This window comes from Budorcas taxicolor, chromosome 7 (genome assembly GCF_023091745.1).
Source record: "Budorcas taxicolor isolate Tak-1 chromosome 7, Takin1.1, whole genome shotgun sequence".
Taxonomy (NCBI): Eukaryota; Metazoa; Chordata; class Mammalia; order Artiodactyla; family Bovidae; genus Budorcas; species Budorcas taxicolor.
This window is the reverse complement of record NC_068916.1, coordinates 8,056,045-8,078,542: the sequence shown is the minus strand read 5'-3', so window position 1 is coordinate 8,078,542 and position 22,498 is coordinate 8,056,045. Positions and strand designations below refer to the sequence as shown.

Below are 22,498 nucleotides of genomic sequence, written 5' to 3'. Positions count from 1 at the left end.
TTTTAAAATTGTAAAAAGCATTCTCAGTTTACTTGTGGGGCCGGACAAAAGCAGAGGCGAGCGTTAGCACGTTAGCAGCCTTTCAGTTTTATGGGTAAGATCCTACAGCTAGTCCCTCCAGGAGCTTTGCCGTCCCAGCCGCCGCCAGGCCACGCCCTCCGGGGCGGAGCCAGCGCATGCGCGGCCGACCCTCGGGCGGGGGGGCGGGGCGGGCCGCGGCTCCGAGTTCCAACATGGCGCACGCTGGCGGCGGCGGCGGCGTCGGCCCTGCGGGCCGGGGGCTGAGCGGCGCCCGCTGGGGTCGCTCGGGCTCCGGGGGCCACGAGAAACTGCCGGTGCACGTGAGTGGTGCCCCAGCCCTCCCTGGGGAACCCGGCCGTCCCGTCCCCGGAGGTTGGCGCCCCCTGCCAGGGCCCCGCCCGACCCTGGCCCTGCGTCGGCCTCCGCTCCGCTGGGCCCTGGACCCGCGACTCCCTGCCTCCGCCCCTCGGAGCCCGGCCTGTACCCCTCCCGCCAGGGACCCCCGGCCCCGGCCCCTGCTGCGCCGACCGCGGCCCACCAGGACCCTCCCCCTCCCCGCAGGTGGAAGACGCCCTCACCTACCTGGACCAGGTGAAGATCCGCTTCGGCAGCGATCCTGCCACTTACAATGGCTTCCTGGAGATCATGAAGGAGTTCAAGAGCCAGAGGTACCTGCGGGGCCCCTGCCCAGGGGGACGTCCCAGGGTACGCCCTGGGCCGCAGTGGGCCTGAGCGCTGTGGGAGCCGCCAGCCCCCGCTGACCCTCAGCAGGGTGACCTTGCGCAGGTGGTGACTTCTCGGAGCCTCAGTCCTTCTTCCAAAACACGGGACGGAAGGGTACCCTCCTTGTGGAGCTATTGTGGGGATTCCTGGAAGGAGGGCAGGGATGGGGTGAGGCGAGTGAGGCAGTCAAGCAAGCACAGGGTGGGATCCTGTCTTTACTCAGAGTGTCGGGGTTTTTTTAAGATAAATTTTGTTCGTCCGGGATTTTTAAAAAATTTAGATCCCCGCCCCCCCCCCCCCCACCCCCCAAGCACTACATGAAAATGTTACTTATCCAGATTAAGGAATGTTTTGGCACTTTCTCCCCCTCAAATCTTAATCCCCAAGGTGAGTGCCGCACTTGCCTCGCCCTCATCCTAGGCCTGCTTGGGAAATAACGCACATAAAATGCTCAATAAGGAACCTGGCACTTAGAAGGCATTTGAAACACATTAGCTGTTTTCATAGGCACAGGATCAAGAGGGTGAGAGATGAATCGGGGGCCCCTCGATCCCCTGTCTTGTTTGACAGGGGTCTTGCTGAGACTTGGAGTGGGCCAGGGGCTCACCCAGGTTCACGGTAGAAGCAGAGGCGGGGCCAGGACTCCCTGCCTTCTGGTTTAGATTTGTATCAGATCCACACTGTGGTGCTTCCCCCACAGAGGAAGTAATAACGGCAGGGCTCACCTGGTTTCCTTCCCAAGCCCGATGCTAGACCTTGGCCCTGACTGCAGCCCCGAGGGAGAACCCTATCTCCTCTCTCCTTGAGCTGTTATGCAGTGTCCGTACGTGCAGGGCCTTTGACATTTATGCATTAGCATCAGTTGCTGGGAACAACTCCTGGGAACAGCAGATCGCTGATTCGTATGAAGTGAATTTATCTCCCTGTTTAGAGGACTTGGCTTCCTGTCACTTCTTGGAGCTCAGGATGTGCAGCTGGCTCTCCTGACTTTTCCAGAACCTAGCGCACGTGCTTGCGGTTTTTTGGGAGCTGTGCTGTGCACCTGTTGTGTGGGGTTTTGGCAGGAAGATACAGGGAGCCCAGGCCTGGCTGCCATGGTGGTGGACCACCGTCTGCAGAGCCACATAGAACACAGTTTAGGGTGCGTCGTTGTCTGTTGAGCAGCCTGTGTCCTGGGACGGTTAAGAGAGTCAGAAGTCAGCTCGGTTCCCAGTTTGCCCCTAAAGACCCTCCTGCCCACTCCTGGTCTTCTTTGTTCCAGCATTGATACTCCTGGTGTCATCCGACGAGTGTCGCAGCTCTTCCACGAACACCCTGACCTCATCGTTGGATTCAACGCTTTCCTTCCTCTTGGCTACAGAATAGACATTCCCAAGAACGGCAAGTTAAACATACAGTCGCCTCTGTCGAGCCAGGTATGCAGTGGTGTGAGTGACCTGGCCTCAGCACCGCCCACCCTGGCCCTGGGGTACTCAGGCCAGGCAGTATATCTCGTGTGTTTCATTGGCAGGGAAGCAGGTGAAGGGCCTATCTTCTTGAACTGCTTCTAGCACAAATCGAAATAAATCGAAACACCTTCCCCAGCAGCCTCTGCATCCCAGATTGATCCACTTGGCAGATTTAAATCAAGAGTGGGTGTGTCTGTATGTGTCAAGGAGGCATTCTCTGAACGTAGTTTTATGTCCAGTCACAGTCAGAGATGTGGATGGACCTAGAGTCTGTCATACAGAGTGAATTAAGTCAGACGAAAACCAGTATTGTATATTAGCGCATGTATTAACATGTGGAATCTAGAAAAATAGGACAGAGGAACTTAGTTCCAGGCCAGGAATGGAGACTCAGACATAGAAGGCGGACGTGTGGGCACAGTGGGGGAGGGGAAGGTGGGGTGAATTGGGAGATTAGGTTTGGCATAAATACACTACCATGTGTAAAATACTTAGCTACTGGGACCTTTGGTGTGTCGCGCTGGGAGCTCAGCTCAGTGCTCTGTGATGACCTAGAGGGATGGGATGGGGTTGAAGTAGGAGGGAGGTCTATCAGAGGGAGGGGGTGTGTGTGGCTGATTCACTTGGTTGTATAGCAGAAACTTAACATTGTTAAAGCAACTGTATTCTGATTAAAAAAAGATAATGGCAGTCACAGCCACCAAGGTCTGGGTTTGAGGCTCCCCCTCGGAGCACTAGGCAGCCCACACTTGTACTCGGGCCCGTGATCCCTCTGAGCACCCTTGGCAGCGCACAGAATGAAGTGGTGGAGACGCGTGTGTGACCGGCCGTCTTTGTTGTGGATGTGCTTCGTTTCCCTGCAGGCAGGACCAGGGACTCAGCTCAGGCTTGCGGTCCCTTCTGTGGCAGCCTCTTCTGTCTCTGCAGTCGCTTCTTGTTTGAGCTCACCAGACCCCCTGAGAAAAAGACTGTCTGAGCTTTTCTTTTATAAGGTAGCCATCGTCTTTTTCTCTCCTCGGTCCCACTGCCATTTAGGGCATAACACGTTGCTGGTGGCTTTGCTGGCCAGGGCGTTGTGGGTGTTCAGCGGCATCCCTGGCCTCCACCCGTAGGCCCTCACCCAGTCGAGACAGCCAAAAACAGATCTCCAGACAGAGCCGCATGTCTCCTGGGAGCAAAATCACAGCATTGAGAAGCCCTGGTGTGACTGAACCAGCTCTTTCAACCACCTCCTCCTCCATCTCCGCCCGAGGGGTTTTTGCAGGGAAGCTAAGAATCTACTGTGAAGCATTTTGTAGGTTTCTCCGCTGTTGAAGGAGATTGCAGTTTCCTATCAATTAGGGAGTCAGGATTTGAAAAGAGAGCAGTGCGAAGTGACTTGGCAGGGGCAGGTCCCTCTCCAAGGGGGGCTAGCACACATTCTGCCTTCTCTCTACGCAAGGCAGCCTTGTCAGCACGTCAGCACCATCAGCAAGTCATCTCATTAAAGCTGAGGAGTGCGCCTCACTTTTAAAAAGGTACTTGGAGGCCTGGGGCCATAAAAGCTTCTGTTTCATGTTTGCAAATGAAGCCCCGGGGTCCAGAGGCAGAGCTCGTGCCTCCAGATGATAAAAGCCTTAGCAGGGATTAACCTTCAGAACAGTCCCGGCTGGGGGAGAAAAGCGAGCTCTTTGCAACTATGTGTGCAGGGGCACTTTGCTGAATCCGAGGCGCTGTGTAAACACTGGGTGTTGAAGAAAGAACCGGTGACCAAGCCCTAAATTGCACTCCCCATGCGGAATTTGCCTTTCTCTAGCCCCGTGGGAGTAACTGCTCCCAAGGCCGGATCTTCAAGAGAGCCTCCCCTCCTCTCAAACAGCCGCGGGGCTCCTGCTGCTCCCCAAGTGACTTCGAGACCTGTTGGAGAGATAAGGAGAACAGACCAGTCTTGTCTGCCCCCGGGGTGGACTTCGTGACTGCAGGCCTATTAACTCTGAAGAGGAGTTTGATGAGAACGCTCCCTTGATAGCTGCCTACCAGGGCTTGTTGGTCTTGCTGCAGCCTAGGAGCCGCCATGTGTGGGGCTGCTCCCCCAGCCCGAGAGGTCCGTGCCCTTCATCCCCTCCGGTCACCCGCTGCTGTCTTGGTTTCAGTCACGTGTGTGGACCTGCTGTGCTTCCAGCCCTGCTTCCTGCCAGACCCAAACCTGATGTCTTCTGAGCTTCCTAGAGGCCTTTTCAAGTCAGTGGTAGCCTGAGAACTTTCCAGGGCTCCCTGCTCACTAGTGCCGTGGTGATTTTTTTTTTTAAACTGTTTTTTCTGGCTTCACTGTATTGAAGGACCTTCTCTGTGCATGTGTGTGTGTGCGCGCGTGCGCACGCGCATGTGCGAATGTGAATGTTTTCCGTTTCTTCATCTCATCATTAATCCTGTCAGCTATAGATAAAGAGAGAATGGTTCTTAAGTGCTAAGGAAGAGAAGTAAGTGTTAGCCTGTGGGGAGCCTTTTGTGCAGGGTGTCTCAGCCTCGCCACTGGGGGCATTTTGTTCTTCTTCGTGGGGCCTGTCCCACGCTCTGCAGGGTGTTGAACAGCATCACTGGGCTGCACCCACCTGATGCCAGTAGCACCCCCACCCCCCGCCAAGTATGACAGCCTTAAATGTCTCTTGACGTTGCCAAGTGTCCCCTGGGTTGGGAACAGAATCTCCCCGGTTGAGACACTGGGCCAGGGAAAAGATAAACAGACATGTGCCATGATGTGGGCAGGCTGCCCAGAGAGGGGCCAGGGACCACAGCAGGAAGACCATCCCCTGGCTGTGGCCTTTGGAATCAACATCTTTTTGGATCTGGTTGACTTTAGTTATAACGTCACCTCCTCAGAGAGCCCTCCCAATTCCCACCCCCAATTCATTTTCACAGCATCCCGTTTTACACATTTCAAAATAGCGTAGGAGAGCTAAGGAATAAAAAATGCACTATTTCCTGTTGGTTTGCCTTCCCTGGCAGGCGGGGTCCTCCAGATCAGGCCTGTCTTGTTCATGACTGTCCCCGTTCCGGGACACCTGAAGGGCGAGGCCCCGGGCGAGAGTGGTGAATCTCGGCTGCCAGTTCTGTTCAGGATAGACCCTGCCTCTCGGGGCGGCTCCTCTGTACTTGCCCAAGATCACGGCTCTTAGATGAACTTAAGAGATAAACCTTGAGGTGCAGTTTGTAGTTCATGTCCCCTTTACATCAAAGGGAGCCGGCTGCCTTCCCTCTGGGAAGGGTCATGCAGAGTCCGTTCAGTCCCCGGGAGGCCACCTCTTGGCTTTATGTCTTAGTCATCCATGGAGCAGAGGTAGGCCACCTCCTCCGTGCCAGGCACTGGGGTTTGTTCAGATTCCTGGCTCTCCGGGCCCTTGTATGGTTGAGGTGGTGGCTCCTGCGAGACTCGTATGGATGGATGTGAGACGTGAGGGAGTTCAGCACCATGAGTGAAAGATAGCAGAAGCCAGGCCTGGGGAGGTGCGGTGGGCAGAGGTAGGGGAGCAGGGGCCACGCCTGTGTCCTCTGGGGGAGACTCCGTGGTAGGGGCATGAAGGCCTGAGGTGGGAATGAGTGGGTGTGCCTGAGAAAGCCAGGATGCCGGTGGGGTCGGGACCTGAAGCAGAGGCTGTAGGGGAGAGAGCCAGGAGCATGAGAAGCCAGGGGAGAGTTCTGGAAAGGCCCCTCCAGCTGCCATGCCAGAAGTGGACTTGGGGGGCAAGAGAAGATCTGGGAGGCTAGAGGGGGGCCTGGTGTGAGCCACATGGAGTGGAGGGTGTTGTGGACCAGGGGCGAGGTGTCGGTGAAAGCGAGCAATCCGGGTGATGGCAGGAAGCCTGTGGCTCTGGGTGGATGCAGTGCCTGCTGAGATGAGCAGTGGGGCAGGGGCCGGAGGGGCCGCTGTCCCGTTGGGGATGACCCTTGAGGGGTCCCTTCAGTACCAGGTAGAGCTGTGTGTGCATGCTCAGATGGACCAGTTGGCCGCGCACGGCAGTTCCTTAGTGTCCAGGAGGCGTTTCTACTGTGCCTGGTCAAGGCCACCCACAGCAGGCAGAGCACACAAAAGCCTGGATTGTTCCAGAAAGTTTAGACCAGGGGTTGGCAAACTGTGGCCCATGGAACAAGCCAGCTTATGTTTATATGGCTGGTAGCTTTTACATTTTTCAGATTACAGTAAAAAAAATTTTTTTTAATTGTGGTAATGTTTACATAACATAAAATTCGTCATTATAACCATTTTAATGTGTCCAATTTAGTGGCTTTTTAGTACATTTACAGTACTGTGCAGCCACCACTAATTCCAGAACATGGAATTTTATTACCCCAGAAAGGAGCATGTACCTCCTCAGCCCCATCCTTCACACCACCCAGCCCCTGGCAGCCACTAGTCCGCTTTCTGTTTCTGTAGGTTTTCCTGTTCTGAATACTTCATATGAGTGCAGTCATGCCCTGTATGCCTTTGTGTGTCTGGGCTTCCTTCTCTCAGCGTTGTGTTTTTGAAGGTCATCCGTGTTGTGTTGGGGCTTCCCCAGTGGCCCAGCGGTAAAGAATCCACCTGGAATGCAGTTCGATCCCTGAGTCAGGAAGATACCCTGGCGAAGGGAATGGCAACCCACTGCAGTGTTCTTGCCCAGAGAATTCCATGGACAGAGGAGCCTGGCAGGCTGCAGTCCATGGGGTCACAGAGAGTTAGACACGACTCTAGCAGCTCACAGCACAGCAACGTGTTGTAGCAGCACTCCTTTCTTTGTTAAGGCTGAATAATATTCCACTGCAAAAATGGAGCTCCTTGTGTTCATTCCTTCATCACTTGGTGGACACTAGGGTTGTTTCCACCTTTGACAGTTGTGAACAGCGCTGCTGTGAGCAAACACATATAAGGATTTGCTTGACCACTTGTGTTTGGTTCTTTGGGTGGATACGTAGGAGTGGAATTGCTCAGTCATCTGGTGACCATGTTTAACTTACTGAAGAATCACTGGGCTGTTTGCCACAGTGGTTGGACCATTACCGTCTGACCTTTTTTGTGGAGCCCTGGTCTGCAGGGGTGGTTCTCCGTCTTGTCACAGTAACTCACTTCAGAGAATTGGAGGAGGCACGTGGTGCTTAAAAATGCCCCCTTATACTGGTGGGAAAGGAGCCCCCGGTGAACACACAGCCTCCTCTGAAACCATCCTGGGCTCCACGGCTGCTCCCTCCCCCTGCCCCTGCTCAGCTGTTCCCACTGACAACCTGTATACCACAGAGGAACACAGGATCAGATCTCTGTTAGTTTAAGGGAAAGGTGATCAGGAGGAGCATCCCCAGAGTGATTCAGAACCAATTCCAGAGAAACAGTTCTTGAGTTGTGGCTGCTCTGGGTCTCTTGTGTATCTGTTTTCCTGGCTTCCTAGAGTTGCCTCCGCACCCACCCCAACCCCAAATTCACCCCCACCCCAACCCCAGATTTGTATCTCAGAGTTCTGACCCTCAGTATCTCAGAATATGACTGTATCTGGAGATGGGATCTTTACAGAGATGATTGGGTAAAATGGGGCCATTAGAATGAGCCTTGATGCAGGCTGACCGGTCCTTCAAGGGAGAAATGTGGACACAGGGAGCGCCCTCAGGGGTCTGTGCGCGCAGAGGGACAGCCCTATGAGGGTGCAGCAGGAAGGAGGGCAGGTGTCCAGCCAGGAGGCCTTGGGAGGCTCCAGCCCTGCTGACCCCTTGAGCTTGGCCCTCCAGCCTCCAGAGCTGTGGGGAGATAGCGTCTGTTGACGCTGCCCAGCCTCTGGTATTTGTCATGGCAACCCTGCCGCACTAGTGGACCCACTCGGGTGCTGGTGGATGCGCCTGGTGGAGGCGGTGGCAGTGTGCCTGGAGCTCCCTGGAGTCCAGGGTCAGCTGCAGGTGCCAGGGGATTTCGCCTGGTCATCCCCAACCGTGGATGAAGCCCACTCTCTTCTAAGCACTGCGCCAGGCACTGGGGATACAGCCAGTCCAAAATAGAATCCCTGCTCCCCTGGAGTCTCCCTACAGCTCAGGGCTGGACAGACAGTAAAATAAGTGGAATGTGTCACCTGTAGGAAAGTGGTATGCGCCGTGGAGAAAAAGAGCGAGAAGGGGGCTCAAAGTGCTAGGAGATGAGGTCTGGAAGAGTCCCTGAAAGGGGTTGTGTACACAGAGACCTAAAGCCAAACCAGAGGGATCCTGACCTGCCTGAGACCCAGGTGGGACCCGCAGAAAGCCGAGGGTCAGTCCTGACAGCCCAGCTGTGGTCAGTGACAGAGTGAGGCCATCCGCAGGTTGTTGTTCAGTCGCCAAGTTGTGTACGACTCTTGTCGACTCCACGGACTGCAGCACACCAGGCTTTTGTGTCCTCCGCTATTCCCTGGAGTTTGCTCGGGTTCCTGTCCATTGAGTTGGTGATGCCATCCAACCGTCTCATCCTGTGCTGCCCTCTTCTCCTTTTGCCTGCAGTCCTGACATCCTCAGGACCACACGTGAAGTTCCAGTCTAAAGGCGGAAACGTCGGCTCCTTCGTGGGGTGGTCTTGTCCCGCTGTGAGTTAGGATTCCAGCTTCTAGGAGAGAGAGACGTGTGTCTGTTTTTCGTTTGTATTTATGTTAACAGAAAAGCATGTGAGTGGAGAGCATGCGTGACGGCTGCTCAGGGCCCATCAGTCTTCTCTCATGTGACTTGCCCCGGGCTTAGCACCAGAAGTCCCGCAGCCCGGGGCAGCCTGGACAGGGGCCCTCCCTCACCTGTGGGGTCCCAGTCTCCTGCCTGCTGACAGCAAGTAGCTTTCACACCTGAAAACAGTCTTGCTGAAATGGACTGGCCAGAGGCGGGGAAGACTGTTACAAATGGCCCAGAATTCTGCTCCGGAAAGGATTGCGTGAATGCTAATTTTTCACAGTGTGGAGTGTGCATCGTGGTTTCATGGTCTTTGTGAGAAGGGTCAGGCAGAGGTGAGTTGCTGAGGCTCCCAGGGATGCGTGGGCGCTCGGAAGGCTGAGGCAGGGCTCCGTGGCTCCGTGTCTGCGTGCCCCGTCTCTGCTTCCCTCTCCAGGCCCCCAGAAGTAAACTTGTTGTGTGTGAAGGAGAAGACTCGGCCCTGTGCTGAGTTCTGCCTGCTCTCGCGCACGGTGGCCCGTCTGGTGTCCCCCAGAGCCTGCTCCCCGTGTCGGGCCCGACGCTCATGCCTACCGTCCCGTTGGCAGGAGAATTCGCACAGCCACAGCGACTGTGCAGACAGCGTGAAGCAGCAGGCGCTGCACAAGGAGGACAAGCCCCAGGCGCCCTTGGAGTCCGATTCCGTGGAGTTCAACAATGCCATCAGCTACGTGAACAAAATTAAGACCCGCTTTCTGGACCACCCGGAAATCTACAGGTCTTTCCTGGAGATACTGCACACTTACCAGGTAGGAAGGCTTGGGCCACGCTTCTCTGCGGGCGTGGGCGGCACCGCTCAGTGTCAGGAGCGTCGGAAGCATTCGGGTTTTCCTCATGACCTCCTGTAAAATTCTGATTAGCTTTTTTCTTTTCTGCGTTAATTTTATTTTCTACTGTGGTAGAGTATATATGTAAAACTTAACCAATTTTAAGCGTACGGTTCAGTGGTACTGAGTACTGTGCAGTCACACTGTTGTGCAGCCATCGCCGTCATGCACTTCCAGAACTTTTTCATCTTCCTGAATTGAAACTGTGTCCCCATTAAACTCTTATAACTCCCTCTTGCTCCCTCCCGCAGCCCCTGGCACCCACCCTTCTGCTTCCTGTCTCTGAATCTGGCTCTGCTAGGGGCCTCCTGTGAGTGGCTTCGTATTTGTCCTCTTGACTGGTTTGTTTCATTCAGCGTGACGCCCTGAATGAAGGTCTGTCCCTGCTGTACCCTGTGTCAGAATGGCCTTCTTTTTGAGGCGGAATATTATTGCGTTGTAAGGCTTGGCCTCGTTTTCTTTCTCTGTTCATCCATCAGCAGACACTTGGGTTGCGTCCACCTTACGGCCACTGTGAGTAACGCTGCCGTGACAGGCGTGTACCTGTTGGTGTTCTGTGTAGGTCGGCTTTTAATTTGTCTCTGAGACACCTCTGCACCCTCTTTGGGAAACACACACTAGAGGATTAAAGAACCGCCCCCCCAAGAAGACAGTTTTCCTTTTATAAAATGGCTTAGTTATTATTTAGACAATAGAACTACTCTTTATTTATGCTGATTACAACTGGGCCTTGCGCCAGGTACTGGGTCAACAGAGATGAATGGTTGCTGTTGCCTCGGAGTTCAGCTTAGGGCTGTGCGAAGGAGAGGTGTGTCAGTGCTGAAGGTTGCTGACCCCGTCAGGGGTCAGGGAGAGGCTACTCAGGTTTTAATACTTGGTTAGTTGCTTTGTGTGCACTGGACTTGATCGTGGATCTCGGTCTTCAGTAGGGCCTATCACTGCCGCACAGACTCCAGCTGTGGCGTGCGGGCTTGGTTAACTCTGCGGCAGGTGGGATCTTAGTTCCCAGACGAGGGGTCAGACCTGCGTCCCCCGCATCACAAGGGGGATTCTTAACCACTGGACCACCAGGGAAGCCCCTCAGGTTGAATCTTAACAAATCAGTCAGAAGCCTCAGGTGAAAGACGGAATCTCTTGGTGCTGGGCATGGCCTGTGCAAAGGCCCAGGGGCCAGCGCCTGCAGGGAAATTGGCAGGGAGTACAGGCAGGCCAGTGGCAAGGGGCATTGGTGTCGTGCAAGTTCAGACATCATCTGTGCCCAGACATGGAGTCTCTGCTGCTTTTTGTTTTTCTAACCAACAGAACCCATTAAAAAAAAAAATGTTTATTTTCATTTATTTATTTGGCTGTGCCCTGTAGATCTTTATTGTAGCATGTAGTTGCAGCACAGACTTCTTAGTTGCCGTTTGTGGGATCTAGTTCCCCGACCAGGGATTGAACCCCGGCCCCCTGCCTTAGGAGCACAGAGTCTTAGCAATTGGACCAGCAGGGAAGTCCCGAGGACCCACTTTTTAAAGTGAAATCTTGTGCACAACCTTAATAAGAGAAACAAAGAAGTGAGATTCCTTTTAGCGTAAATGTCAATGATGAGATGAACAGCATTTGCTTCCTGTAAACCCAGTGGAGCTATTTCGACGGCCTAAACATGCGTGGGCACTGGTGCTGACGTCGTGCGTGGCCCTGTCGGCCCCACGCCCATTGTCTGCACGGGCCTTGTGCAGCATCAGGAACTTCCTGCTTCTCACAGAGAAGTGGTTCCACGTGGCAGCTCTGAACACCAGTCTGTTTGCAGCCATGGGGGTTTGTGGGTCTTTCACAGATTCCGTGGGGTCCAAACATGTCAGGGGCAAGAAAGATCATTAGAGGGAAGGCCAGGAGGTATCTGTTGTGTTGATGGGAATTGAGCAGAGACGTTAGACGAACTTAACCGAGGTCATAGCGAAGGGCTGCAGGTTGATTTGGAGAACGCATGAGTGGGGAGGTACAGCTCAGCCTTCTCCAGCCACAGCTCAGGAGTCAGTTGGAAATGCAGCCGCCTGGGCCTCCATTCCAGGTTCTGCCTGGCACCAGCTTTTCCAGCGAGCACCCTGGCAACAGGGACCATCCATTTCTTCAAGAGGAGCTGGCAGTGTGAATTTCTGTGTGAGTTATTCTGATTTTAGAACATTGGCTCAGATTTTTTTAATTTATTTAGTTTATTTTTGGCCGCCCCGGCTCCTCGTTGCTGTTCGGGCTTTCTTGAGTTGCGGTGAGCGGGAGCTGCTCTTGGTTGTGGTGCAGGGGCTTCTAATTGCAGTGGCCTCTCTCGTTGCGAGCACGGGTTTTAGGGCGCGGGGCCTCAGTAGCTGTGACCCGTGGGCTTTCATTGCCCCACGACATGTGGGATCTTCCTGGGCCAGGGGTTGGACCTGTGCTCCCTGTATTGGGATGTAGATTCTTAACCACTGGGCTGCCAGGGAAGTCTGGGTTTGAATTTTTTTAAGACATTGTGAGGCCAAAGTGGCTCTAGAGTAAATTTAGCCACATGTTACTTTTTTTTTTTTTTTTTTTTTAATCTGTTGAGCTTTGATTCAGACCTTCCCTGTGACCCCTGCCCTTCAGAGCCCTTTGGCTCACCACCCTGAACCTTGGGGTTCTAATCCCTAAAATGGCTATAAAGCTGGTGGTGCTGACCCAATTAAACGTGGTTCACTGAGGTCACTGATTGTAGCACAGCGCTTGCCTCAGGTCAGTGTAGGGGAGTGGGTTTCCTTACACAGCTTCGTACGTGTGTCGTGTGCCTGGACAGGCACAGCCAGCTCTGCCCTGACGTCCCGAGTGACCGCACCCTGCACATACGCCCCAGCCACAGGGCTTGTGGGGAAGTGGGGTCAGGGCACGACACTCAAACACTGTCAGCCACACAGTAAAGAAAAAAAAGGTACTGGGCCTTTTCTGGTGGTCCAGGGGTTGAGCGTCTGCCTGCCAATGCAGGGGGCACAGGCTCAACCCCTGGTCCGGGAAGATCTCACAGGCCTCAGGGCAGACAAGCCGGGGTGCCACACCTACTGAGCCCACGCGCCTTAGAAGCCCGCGTGGCCCACAGCAAGGGAGGCCACTGCCAAGGAAAGCCCGAGCACCGCGACTGGAGAGGGGCCCTGCCCGCAGAAGCTAGAGAAAGCCCAAGAGGGGCCCTGCCCGCAGAAGCTAGAGAAAGCCCAAGAGGGGCCCTGCCCACAGAAGCTAGAGAAAGCCCAAGAGGGGCCCTGCCCGCAGAAGCTAGAGAAAGCCCGTGCGCAGCTACGGAGACCACAGCCCAAAACGTGCATAGACAGGCACCCACTAGAAGCCGGTAGCACCACTGTGCACTCATCAGGTGGCTAAGCATGAGGTGAATATCGCAACACTTGACCTTGGAGAAGACCTGAGGTTCACCTGTGGACGTGGGTGGGGAAGGTTGCAGCCTGCAGGTCACTGTGAGGTACCAGGAGGAAGTTCCTAAAATGTGATGGGAGGATGTCGCCCCAGATTGGAAGGGTGGCTCCTGACAGTTGAGGGAGGGTGTGTGCGTGTCGGGTGTCGTGTCCCACATGGCCTGGCTCAGCCGGTATGCTTCTCCACATTCACCCCTTGTTACTCCTGGACAAAATCCTGTCTTATTAGCAAGTGCAGAATCCGCACCACACTCAGATCATTCTTCAGTATTTGTCCCAAACAGATGTCTGTTTAAAACAGGCCTTGCAGCATAGCTGACTCTTTCTGTGAGAAAATTTGCAGGAGGTGCATCCCTGCGAGAGAGTGTGCCCCCGTCACATGATTGTAGATGGCGCCAGGCTTCCTTCTGCCAGGGGCACCGGGCTTTCTTTCCGCCTTGTAATGAGAGCGCCCAGCTCCCCACAGCCTGCACAGAGATCACCATCACTTGCCCAATCTGATGAGCAAAAATGCGGTCACCGTGTTGTGGGTGCTCAGTCATGTCCGACTCTTGGTGACCCCATGGACTGTAGCCCACGAGGCGCCTCTGTCCGTAGAATTCTCCAGGCAGGAATACTGAAGTTGGGTTGCCATTTCCTCCTCCAGGGAGTCTTCCCCACCCAGGTGTTGAACCCTAGCCTCTTGAGTCTCCAGCATTAGCAGGCGGGTTCTTTACCATGGAGCTGCCTGCTGTGATGCTGTTTTAAATTGTCAGACATCACTTAGTCTGATCACTGTTTTATCTGCATAGGAATAATTTGTATTTGTTCTCTGAGCTGAGTGATCTTTGCCTGTTTTTTCATTTGGTCTTGAAGTGTCCCGGTAACTTGGGGCAGGGTAGGGTGGAGGCAGTTTTTTCTCCCTCCTAACTAGGTGCTCTGTGTGCCAGGATTTGGAAAGTGCCTCTGCTCCAGGGGTGAGGCGGGCCGAGAGGGGCAGGGTGAGGCGGGCCGAGAGGGGCAGGCGGGCCGAGGGCTCCCATTCCTTGTCCCTCCCCTTTGCAGCTCCGGGGGTTGGGGGACGTGACGCCTTGGCGCGCTGCTTGCTCCGTCATGTTCCGGCTGAAAGGTGATAGGGACTAACTTTTTTTTTAATTCACTCTTCCTTTTTTTTTGGCTACTGGGTTTTTTTGTTTTTTTTAGTTTTTGCTTTAACTGAAGGATAATCGCTTTACAGAATTTCGTTGTTTTCTGCCGAGTGTCAACACGAGTCAGCCATAGGTATATATACGTCCCCTCCCCTCCCTCGTGACCCGCTCTCCCATCCGGGTTTTCGATGCTGTGCCCAGGCTTTCTCCAGTTGTGTGAGCGGAGGCTGCTCTCTAAAGGCGGTGGCTGGCTTCTCATCGTGGTGGCTCCTCTTGTTCCGGAGCATAGTTCCAGCTTCAGTGGTGTGGCGCACAGACCTCACGTAGGGTCTTCCAGGTCCGGGATCAAAGCCGGCTCCTGCATTGGCAGGCAGGTTCTTACCACAGCGCCAGCAGGGAAGTCCAAGGACGGACTTCTGACGGCCGACTTGTGTTCTCCTCACCTCTTCCTGCCCTCCCAACATGCGACCCCTCTGGTCTTCATCTTGTTGTCTTAAGCTCCAGGTCAAGCCATCTCCCTTCTGGGGCCTTGGTGACCCTGGGAGAACAAGTCCCTTAACCTGCAGGCCCTTCCTGTCCTTCTTCACCCTCTGCCCCTTCCAGACGCAGCGCTAGCTCACTTCCCCTGTGCAGCAGGACGAGTCCCCTTGCTCTTGGGAGCACCGTGGGTTCGCCGTTGACCTTGCCTTTCCCCAGCCTCTGCTCAGCAGTGCTGTTCGAGGGCTGGGGCAGGGTCTTTCCCTGACCTTGCCTCTCCCACATTGCCTCCACGCTCCCAGCTCTGACCCCATCCATGGCTGGGGCTCAGGCCAAGTTGTGCAGCAGGGTCAAGAGGCAAGCACACGGGGCTGTTCTCCAGAGCCAGTTGAAGGGGAGTGGTTGGAGGGTAACCCAAGGTGTCAGCTGAGCAGCGGGCTGGGCCCCTCTCTCCTGGTGGCAGCAGTAAGGGGTTCTGCTTTTGTGAATCGTCCCTCTCTCCTCCACAGTAGGATGCCTGAACGTCCCAGCCTACGGTGTCTCCTGGTTCCCTGGCTGACCGCTTGTTTTCCTTTTCCTGAAAATCGACAGAAGGAGCAGCTGAGCACGAAGGGCCGTCCCTTCCGAGGCATGTCTGAAGAGGAGGTGTTTACCGAGGTGGCCAACCTCTTCCGCGGCCAGGAGGACCTGCTCTCTGAGTTTGGACAGTTCCTGCCTGAAGCCAAGCGGTCCCTGGTGAGTACAGAGCGCCCACCCCAGTCTGGGGCCACGTTATCAGCCAGAACCCCACACCTCAGTGCGGCCTTCAGGCCAGGCCAGGTTTATCCACTCCCCAGAGACGCTGGCTTTCCCCTGAAGCCACACCCAGTGCAGCCACCCATGGGCCCCGAGTGCAGGCTCCCCGCCCTCACTGACCTGGAGCAGGTCCTCCAGAGGGCTTCTCTGGACCGAGAGCAGCGGGTGCTGAGGGTGGTTTGGGGGGCAGAGCGTCTTCCAATGGAGACCTGCCCATAACCGGGGCCTGTGGTGCAGGAGGGGTCAGGCTCACTGCCTGCCTGTGTGGAGGGACAGGGGACGTGGGCTGAGGCTCAGCAGTGCCTGAGGGGCGCATAGACCTGGGAGCGGAAGAGGGGCCTGGGACGGGGAGTTCGGGAGTGCAGACTGCGCTGTCAGCCTTTCTCTCTCTGTTGTGGCCTGAGGCCTGCCAGGCTGCCTTTTCCATTTCCTCCTCCTCTTTTTCTTTTCTTGCGAGCTTAAGAGCTTTCAGGAAAAAATTGAAGGGAAGTTCACGTAACGTAACGTTCACCATTTTAAAATGTACGGTTCAGTAGTGTTCAGGGTATTCATGGTGTTGTGCAGCCATCACCTGTGCCTGGTTGCAGAACATTCCCAGCTTCCCAGAGGGAAACATGGTCCCCGTCAGCAGTCGCTCCCCATCCTCTCCTCCTGACACCCTGGCAGCCACCAGTCTGCTTTCTGTCTGTGTGGATTCGCCTGTTCTGGACATTTCATGTATTGATAGGTGGGCTCATATGACACGGGGCCTTTGGTTGGCACGTGGCTTCTTTCCACTCAGCATCATGATTTTGGGCTTCATCCGTGATGTGTCAGAACTTCATCGCTTCTATGGCCGAATAATAATTCCATTGTGTGGGTGGATCACAGTTTGTTCATCTATCACCCGTTGATGGACTCTGGGGTTGTTGCCACCTTTTGGTCACTGTGAGTAGTGCTGCTGTGAACACAAGGTTTTGCTTGAACACATGTGTTCGGTTCTTTGTCTATACCTGCCGCTGCTGCTGCTGAGTCGCTTCAGTCGTGTCCGACTCTGTGCGACCCCATAGACGGCAGCCCACCAGGCTCCTCCGTCCCTGGGATTCTCCAGGCAAGAACACTGGAGCGGGTTGCCATTTCCTTCTCCAATGCATGAAAGTGAAAAGTGATAGTGAAGTCGCTCAGTCGTGTCTGACTCTTCGCGACCCCAAGGACTGCAGCTTACCAGGCTCCTCTGTCCATGAGATTCTCCAGGCAAGAGCGCTGGCATGGGGTGCCATTGTCTGTACCTAGGAGTGAAGCTGCTGAGTCATACGGTATGTTTAACTTTTGAGAAACTGCCAGACTGCTTTCCACAGTGGCTGGACCATTTTCCGTTCTCACTGACAGTATACTCGGGTTTCAGTTTCCACATTATCACCAATGCTCAAGATTTCCCTTTTTTAAAAAAAAAAAATACTCTTTGAGTTGGCATGAAATGGTATCTCGTTATAATTGTGATTTGTGTTTGCCTGCTGACTCATAATACTGAGCATTTCATGTGCTTACTGGCCATCTGTTTACCTTTGGAGAACTGTCTTTTCAAGTATTTTGCACAGTCTTGCGTTTGTCTCCTGGTTGTTGGGTTTTAAGGGTTCTTTATATACTCCTGTCATCAGGCCATTATCAAATATTTCTCTCTATTCTGTAGGCTGTCTTTTCACGCTGTTGGTGTCCTTTGGTCAAGTCCTGTTACCTATTTTTTCCCTTTTGTCGCTTTCGCTGTCGAATCTAAGAATCTGTTGCTAATTCTGAGGTCATGAAGGTTTACCTCGTAAGTTTCCTTCTAATACTCGTATAGTTTTGGGTCTAATGTTCAGGTCGACGATCCAGTTTGAGTTAACATTTGCATATGGTGTGAGGTAGGGGTCCAGTCTGGTTTGTCGAGGGAATTGTCCCCTTCCATTGTAGAGTCTTGGCAGTCTCGTCAGAAATCAGATGGCCAGCATTAGGGGTTTATTTCTGGACTCTGAGTTCTCATCCGTTGATCTCCTTGTCTGTCTTGGCCAGCACCACATCATCTTGGTTACCGTAGCTTTGTAGTAAGTTTAAAAGCAGGAAGTGTGAGTCCCCCGATTTGGTTCTTTTTCAGGATTGTTTTGACAAGTCAGGGCCCATTGCAGTTCTATATGAATTTAAAGATTGGATTTTCCCTTCTAGCAAAAAAGACCATTGGGAGTTTGAAAGTGATGGCATTGAATCTTCTAACTGTTTGGGGGAGTATTGCCATCCTAACAAGATTAAGTCCTCTACCCAACAAATAGGCAGCATTTCTCCCTTTATTTAAATGTTTAATTTCTCTCAGCAGTGTTTCATAGTTTTTTTTCCCACTGTGTAAGTCTTGACCCCTTTGATTAAATTTATTTCCAGACACTTTATCCTTTTTGTTGTCATGGAATTTTTTCTGTGTATAACTTGATTGATTGATTTTGTCTGTGCTGGGTCCTCTCGCTGCTCAGGCTTTTCTCTAGATGTGGAGAGTGGGGGCCACTCTGGTTGTGGTGCAGGGCTTCTCGTTGTGGTGGCTTCCCCTGCGGAGCACAGGCTTAGGCGTACCGGCCTCGGTAGTTACGGCGTGTGGGCGCCGTAGTTTAGGCTTCCTGGCTCCAGAGCACAGGCTTAGTAGTGGTGGTGGACAGCCAGAGTTGCTCCGAGGCACATGGGGTCTTCCCGGATCAGGGAAGTCCTGCAGTTGTTCTCTTAATCTTGCTTCTGGATTAATCATTGCTCATACGTAGAAACAGCACTGCTCTTTTGTATTGATTCTGTGTGCTGCAACTTTGCTGAACCCGTTTGTTTGCTTTGGTAGTTTTCGTGGATTCCCTAGGATTTGCTAACAGTATAGTTTTTCCAGTTTGTGTGCCTTTTGTTTCCTTTTTTGGCCCAGTTGCTCTGATAGAACTTCCAGTATTGTGTGGGTTAGAAGCGGTGAGCGCAGGTGTCTATGTCTCGCTCCTGATCTTAGAGGAGAAGCTTCGGTCTTTCACCACGAATGTGATTGATGTGAGCTGGGGCTCTTCGTAAGCAGCCTGAGGTTGAGGAAGCCCCCTCTATTCAAAGGCTGATGCGCGTTCCATTTCCTCTCTTCGCTTTCTCTTTGCCCTTGACGACACCTTGGGGGTGAGCACACCAGAGTCCCCCTGCTACCCTCCTGCGTCACCACCACCTCTCCCGGGTCTGCTTCTAGAGGGAGGGTGCGGTGGGGCACGGGGCTGCAGGACAGCAGGTCTCTCAGGAAGGGCCTCACAGGCAACAGCAGTCCGAGTTTGGATGCCATGCAAGACTTGGTTGATGAGGTGGACTTCGGGTGTGCGACCTGGGGCCCATCCCCATGTTACTGTCTCCAGGACACAGGGCACCATCCCTAAGGGTAGAGTTTCCACGCAGAAACACTTCCTGACTGAGCCGGAGAAGCTGGCTCTGTGGCACGGAGAGTTCTGTGCCTGTCGGTGGGGCTGACGTCAAGTCTGGGAGCTGTGGCCAGTGCTGCCCACCCTCTTGGAGTCTCGGGTGTCCTGGGGGGCTGGACTGAGCCCAGGGAGCACACGCCCGGACCTCCTTGGGCTCTGGGTGCTGCAGGGGGCCTTGAGCTGGCCATGTCACTTCCCAGGCTTCACTGCCTTCTCTCTTCTGTGGAACTGACTACCCCTCCTGCTCAGGCCGGGACTGAAGTATTGTCCTTCAAGTGCTTCTTGCAGGACCCAGCTTATACTCAGCGCTTTGGGAAGAGCCGCTATGGTTGTGCTGGAAAATCCAGCCTAGACCAGGCTGGTCGTCCCATCTCCCGCACCAGCCTGCTGCCTGGCCTGCCGGAAGCCCTTGGGGAATGCCTGGGCGGGTGGGGGAAATGAAACCCCTGTCTGGGTCCAGGGACGGAGAAGTCACATGTACACTGGGCCTCTCAGCCCGGCTGCCTCCTTACGGCCCTACCCTGGAGTCTGATTTGTCTTTAAGCCCACTGTCTGCCCCATGTATCTCTCTGAACTTCAGAATCCCAACTTGTTTTTTTCTCCATGTTCCCAAATAATGCCCTTCGCCGTTGCAGCTTCATTGCCATCTTCCTTCTCTGTGCATGCTCCTGCTCATCAGAGACCTCCCTAAATGGCTCATGACCGACCCTCCTAACTGGCTCCCAGAGCCACGTGGCTGAGGAGCAGAGGGATCTCGGCACCTCCTTCCCATTGCATACCCTTCTTCTGTTGGCTCAGCCCAAGGTTGTGGGCACTTGGGCCTGTGTCCCGGGAACTCGAGCTGCATCGTGTCCCCTGCTTTGAAGCCTTTGCTGCTCCCTTGTACACTTGGTGCGTAGTCTTTGGGTCTGATCTTCTTGGACCTGGGTCTGGAATCTCAGTTCTGAGCCTGGTGTTGGCAGTTCTCTTCCTGAGCCGTTCCTGCGGGGATGTGTGCCCGGTGGCACCCTCCAGCGGCCTTTCCAGAGCCATCGCTGTCAGCGCCGTGTGGTCCAGGGGCAGCCCACCCTGCGGCTTCAGGAAGCAAAGGCCTACCTGAGTCCCTGGCCGTTTCTCACCATTCTGGAGGACATGCCCTGCTCAGGGAGCCTCGAGAGCATAGCCCCCACTTAGAGGGGAGGTGGGGGGTGCAGCACCTAGAGTAGGGCTCTGAGTTACGTACGTGGCCCATGTCTCGCTTTGTCCCCTCCTCTCTGCAGAAGCCTGGCAGGTCACCTCCTCGTCCCTCAGCTCCCTCATCTAAATGTGCTGAGAATGTCTGTCCCTAGGCCAGTTGGAAGCTTCCTAAGCAAAGTGTCTGGCCCTGGTGAGCCCAGGGCTGCAAAGCAGGGTCCTGCCTTGGTGGAGCGGCCATGAGCACTGCTTCAGGGGTCGGTGGGGAGCCCTGTCTACTGGAGTTGTGGGGACGGTGCACAGCAGACGCTTGGTGACTGGTTATACTGGCCGTCTCCGCAGCTCACATGAAGTCTGCAGGCCTTGGTTCCTGAGTTATCATGTTGTGTCTCTCTGTGAGGGGTGAGTAGAGCCCCTTGTTCTCTCAGGACTTTGGTCACAGCACCCCCTGGCGGACACAACTTGGCATTTACCGAGCTGGACTCGGACAAAGCCCACGCTGGAAAGAAAAGCATCTCCCTCAGAAAAGCACCTACTCAGTTTCTTTAAATGATGTTTGTTATCAATCCAGCAGTGTGTACATTGGATTATTAGAGCTGTTAGTGCTTTTTAAAAGATATCATCAACTTTTAAAAATTACTAAAATACTCGTATGTATATATAATTCATCTTATAAAGTGATCTTACATTTATGTTTCCACTAAAACGGCAAGAGAAAGAAATCAAAAGTAAAATTGGATATTGTCCTAATTAAACTCGACTGTTTGGCCTAGATCAGGGCTTAACAGTTTTTCTGTTAGGAGCCAGACAGTGAGTGTCTTAGGGTTTGCAGACCGCATAGTCTCTGTGGCAAAGGCGCAGCTCTGCTGTGGTGGCGGGAAAGCAACCACAGGCCTTCCATCGGTTCGTGGGTGTGGCTGTGTGCCAGTAAAACTTTATGGACAAACACAAACTGAGCCAGCCCCTGCCTAAATGGTTTCTGGGGGCCTTCTGCCTCAGGCATTTGCACACTGGGACATTTAACTGAAACATAAGAACTGTCTGAACTGTTGGGGGAAGATTGGTGATACTGAGCTTGCTTTCCAGCTGGGTGATCTTAGCTGGGCGAGCAGTGGGTATCCCCCTCACTCCCCATTGCACCCACCCCTGCCACCAAGTCCTACTCAGCATGCCATTCTGTCCCCCCTCTAAGAAGCAGTGTTTGCACCAGTTCTGGGATCTACGGCAGATACCAGTTGAGGATTTTTTTACTTTAGGTTCTTTGGAGTAGTCTTGAATCTTTGGATAACTACTCCTCCAAAGAAATTTAATCCCCTAAGGGACAAGGACAGACTTTATTGGACAGGGACAGGCTTTGCGACCCCATGGACTATAGCACACCAGGCTCCTCTGTCCTCCACTGTATCCCAGAGTTTGCTCAAATTCATGTCCGCTGAGTCGGTGATGCCTCCAACCGTCTCATCCTCTGCCGCCCCCTTCTCCTTTTGCCTTCAATCTTTCCCAGCATCAGGGAGTTTTCCAGTGAGTCAGCTCTTTGCATCAGGAAGCCAGAGTACTAGAGATTCAGCTTTAGCATTAGTCCTTCCAATGAGTGTTCAGAGTTGATTTCCTTTAGGATTGACTGGTTTGATCTCCTTGCTGTCCAAGGGACTCTCAAGAGTCTTCTCCAGCACCACAGTTCGAAAGCATCAGTTCTTCAGCGCTCAGCCTTCTTTATGGTCCAACTCTCACATCTGTACATGACTGCTGGAAAAACCATCTTTGACTAGATCCATAGTTAAGTAATAGATCTTTATCATTGTAATTATTTATAGAAAAATAGTGCATGCTCATGAAAAAAAAAGTGTTAATGAGAGCATCAGCTATGAAAAGTAAATTTCCCTCCTTCTTGCCTGTTTCCCAGTCATCCCTCAGAGTTAAACTTACAAATGTCTTATATATCTTTCCAGAAACCTCTGAGTGCAAACAAATGTTTATCCTTAAAAAAAAAAAAATGGCATCCTGTTTGTTCGGGCATTCCCCTAAGGGTTTTTTCCTGTTTAGAATAACAGTGTATCAGATATGCCTGTCCCTAGCAGCAACACAGAGCTGACTCATAGCTGACGTTTGCCTCTGTTTTGTTTGAAGGCAGCACGATTTATCCACCCAGCCCACCCTTCGTGTGGTGTCTCTGCATAAAGGCCCCATGGTGGGGTGGGGGTTAAGGCCCTGGGCCTCTGCTTCCCAGCCCCGCAGAAGAGCTGCCATCTGTCCACCTTCTCCTTTGCCTGCTTGGACTTCCATACAGATAACAAACACTGACTAGATTCTTCTAGAACCATTCTTCATAAATATTGCCAGCACCCTGACCTGCTAATCAGTGCTTGGTGCAGAGAACCAGCAGTGAGCGTCCCCCGCACCGCCCAT

The 22,498-nt window shown here is 53.6% G+C and overlaps 1 protein-coding gene across 1 annotated transcript in view; it reads left to right on the top strand.

The window, feature by feature from the left end:
• Window positions 1-233: 233 nt before the first annotated feature.
• Window positions 234-22,498, top strand: part of SIN3B (SIN3 transcription regulator family member B) — a 44,077-nt gene continuing 21,812 nt past the window's right edge. The window contains exons 1-5 of the mRNA XM_052642882.1: window positions 234-341; window positions 583-689; window positions 2,006-2,159; window positions 9,401-9,601; window positions 15,288-15,431. Of these exons, the coding sequence (XP_052498842.1) occupies window positions 234-341; window positions 583-689; window positions 2,006-2,159; window positions 9,401-9,601; window positions 15,288-15,431 (714 nt within the window). The remainder of the gene's footprint in view (window positions 342-582; window positions 690-2,005; window positions 2,160-9,400; window positions 9,602-15,287; window positions 15,432-22,498) is intronic.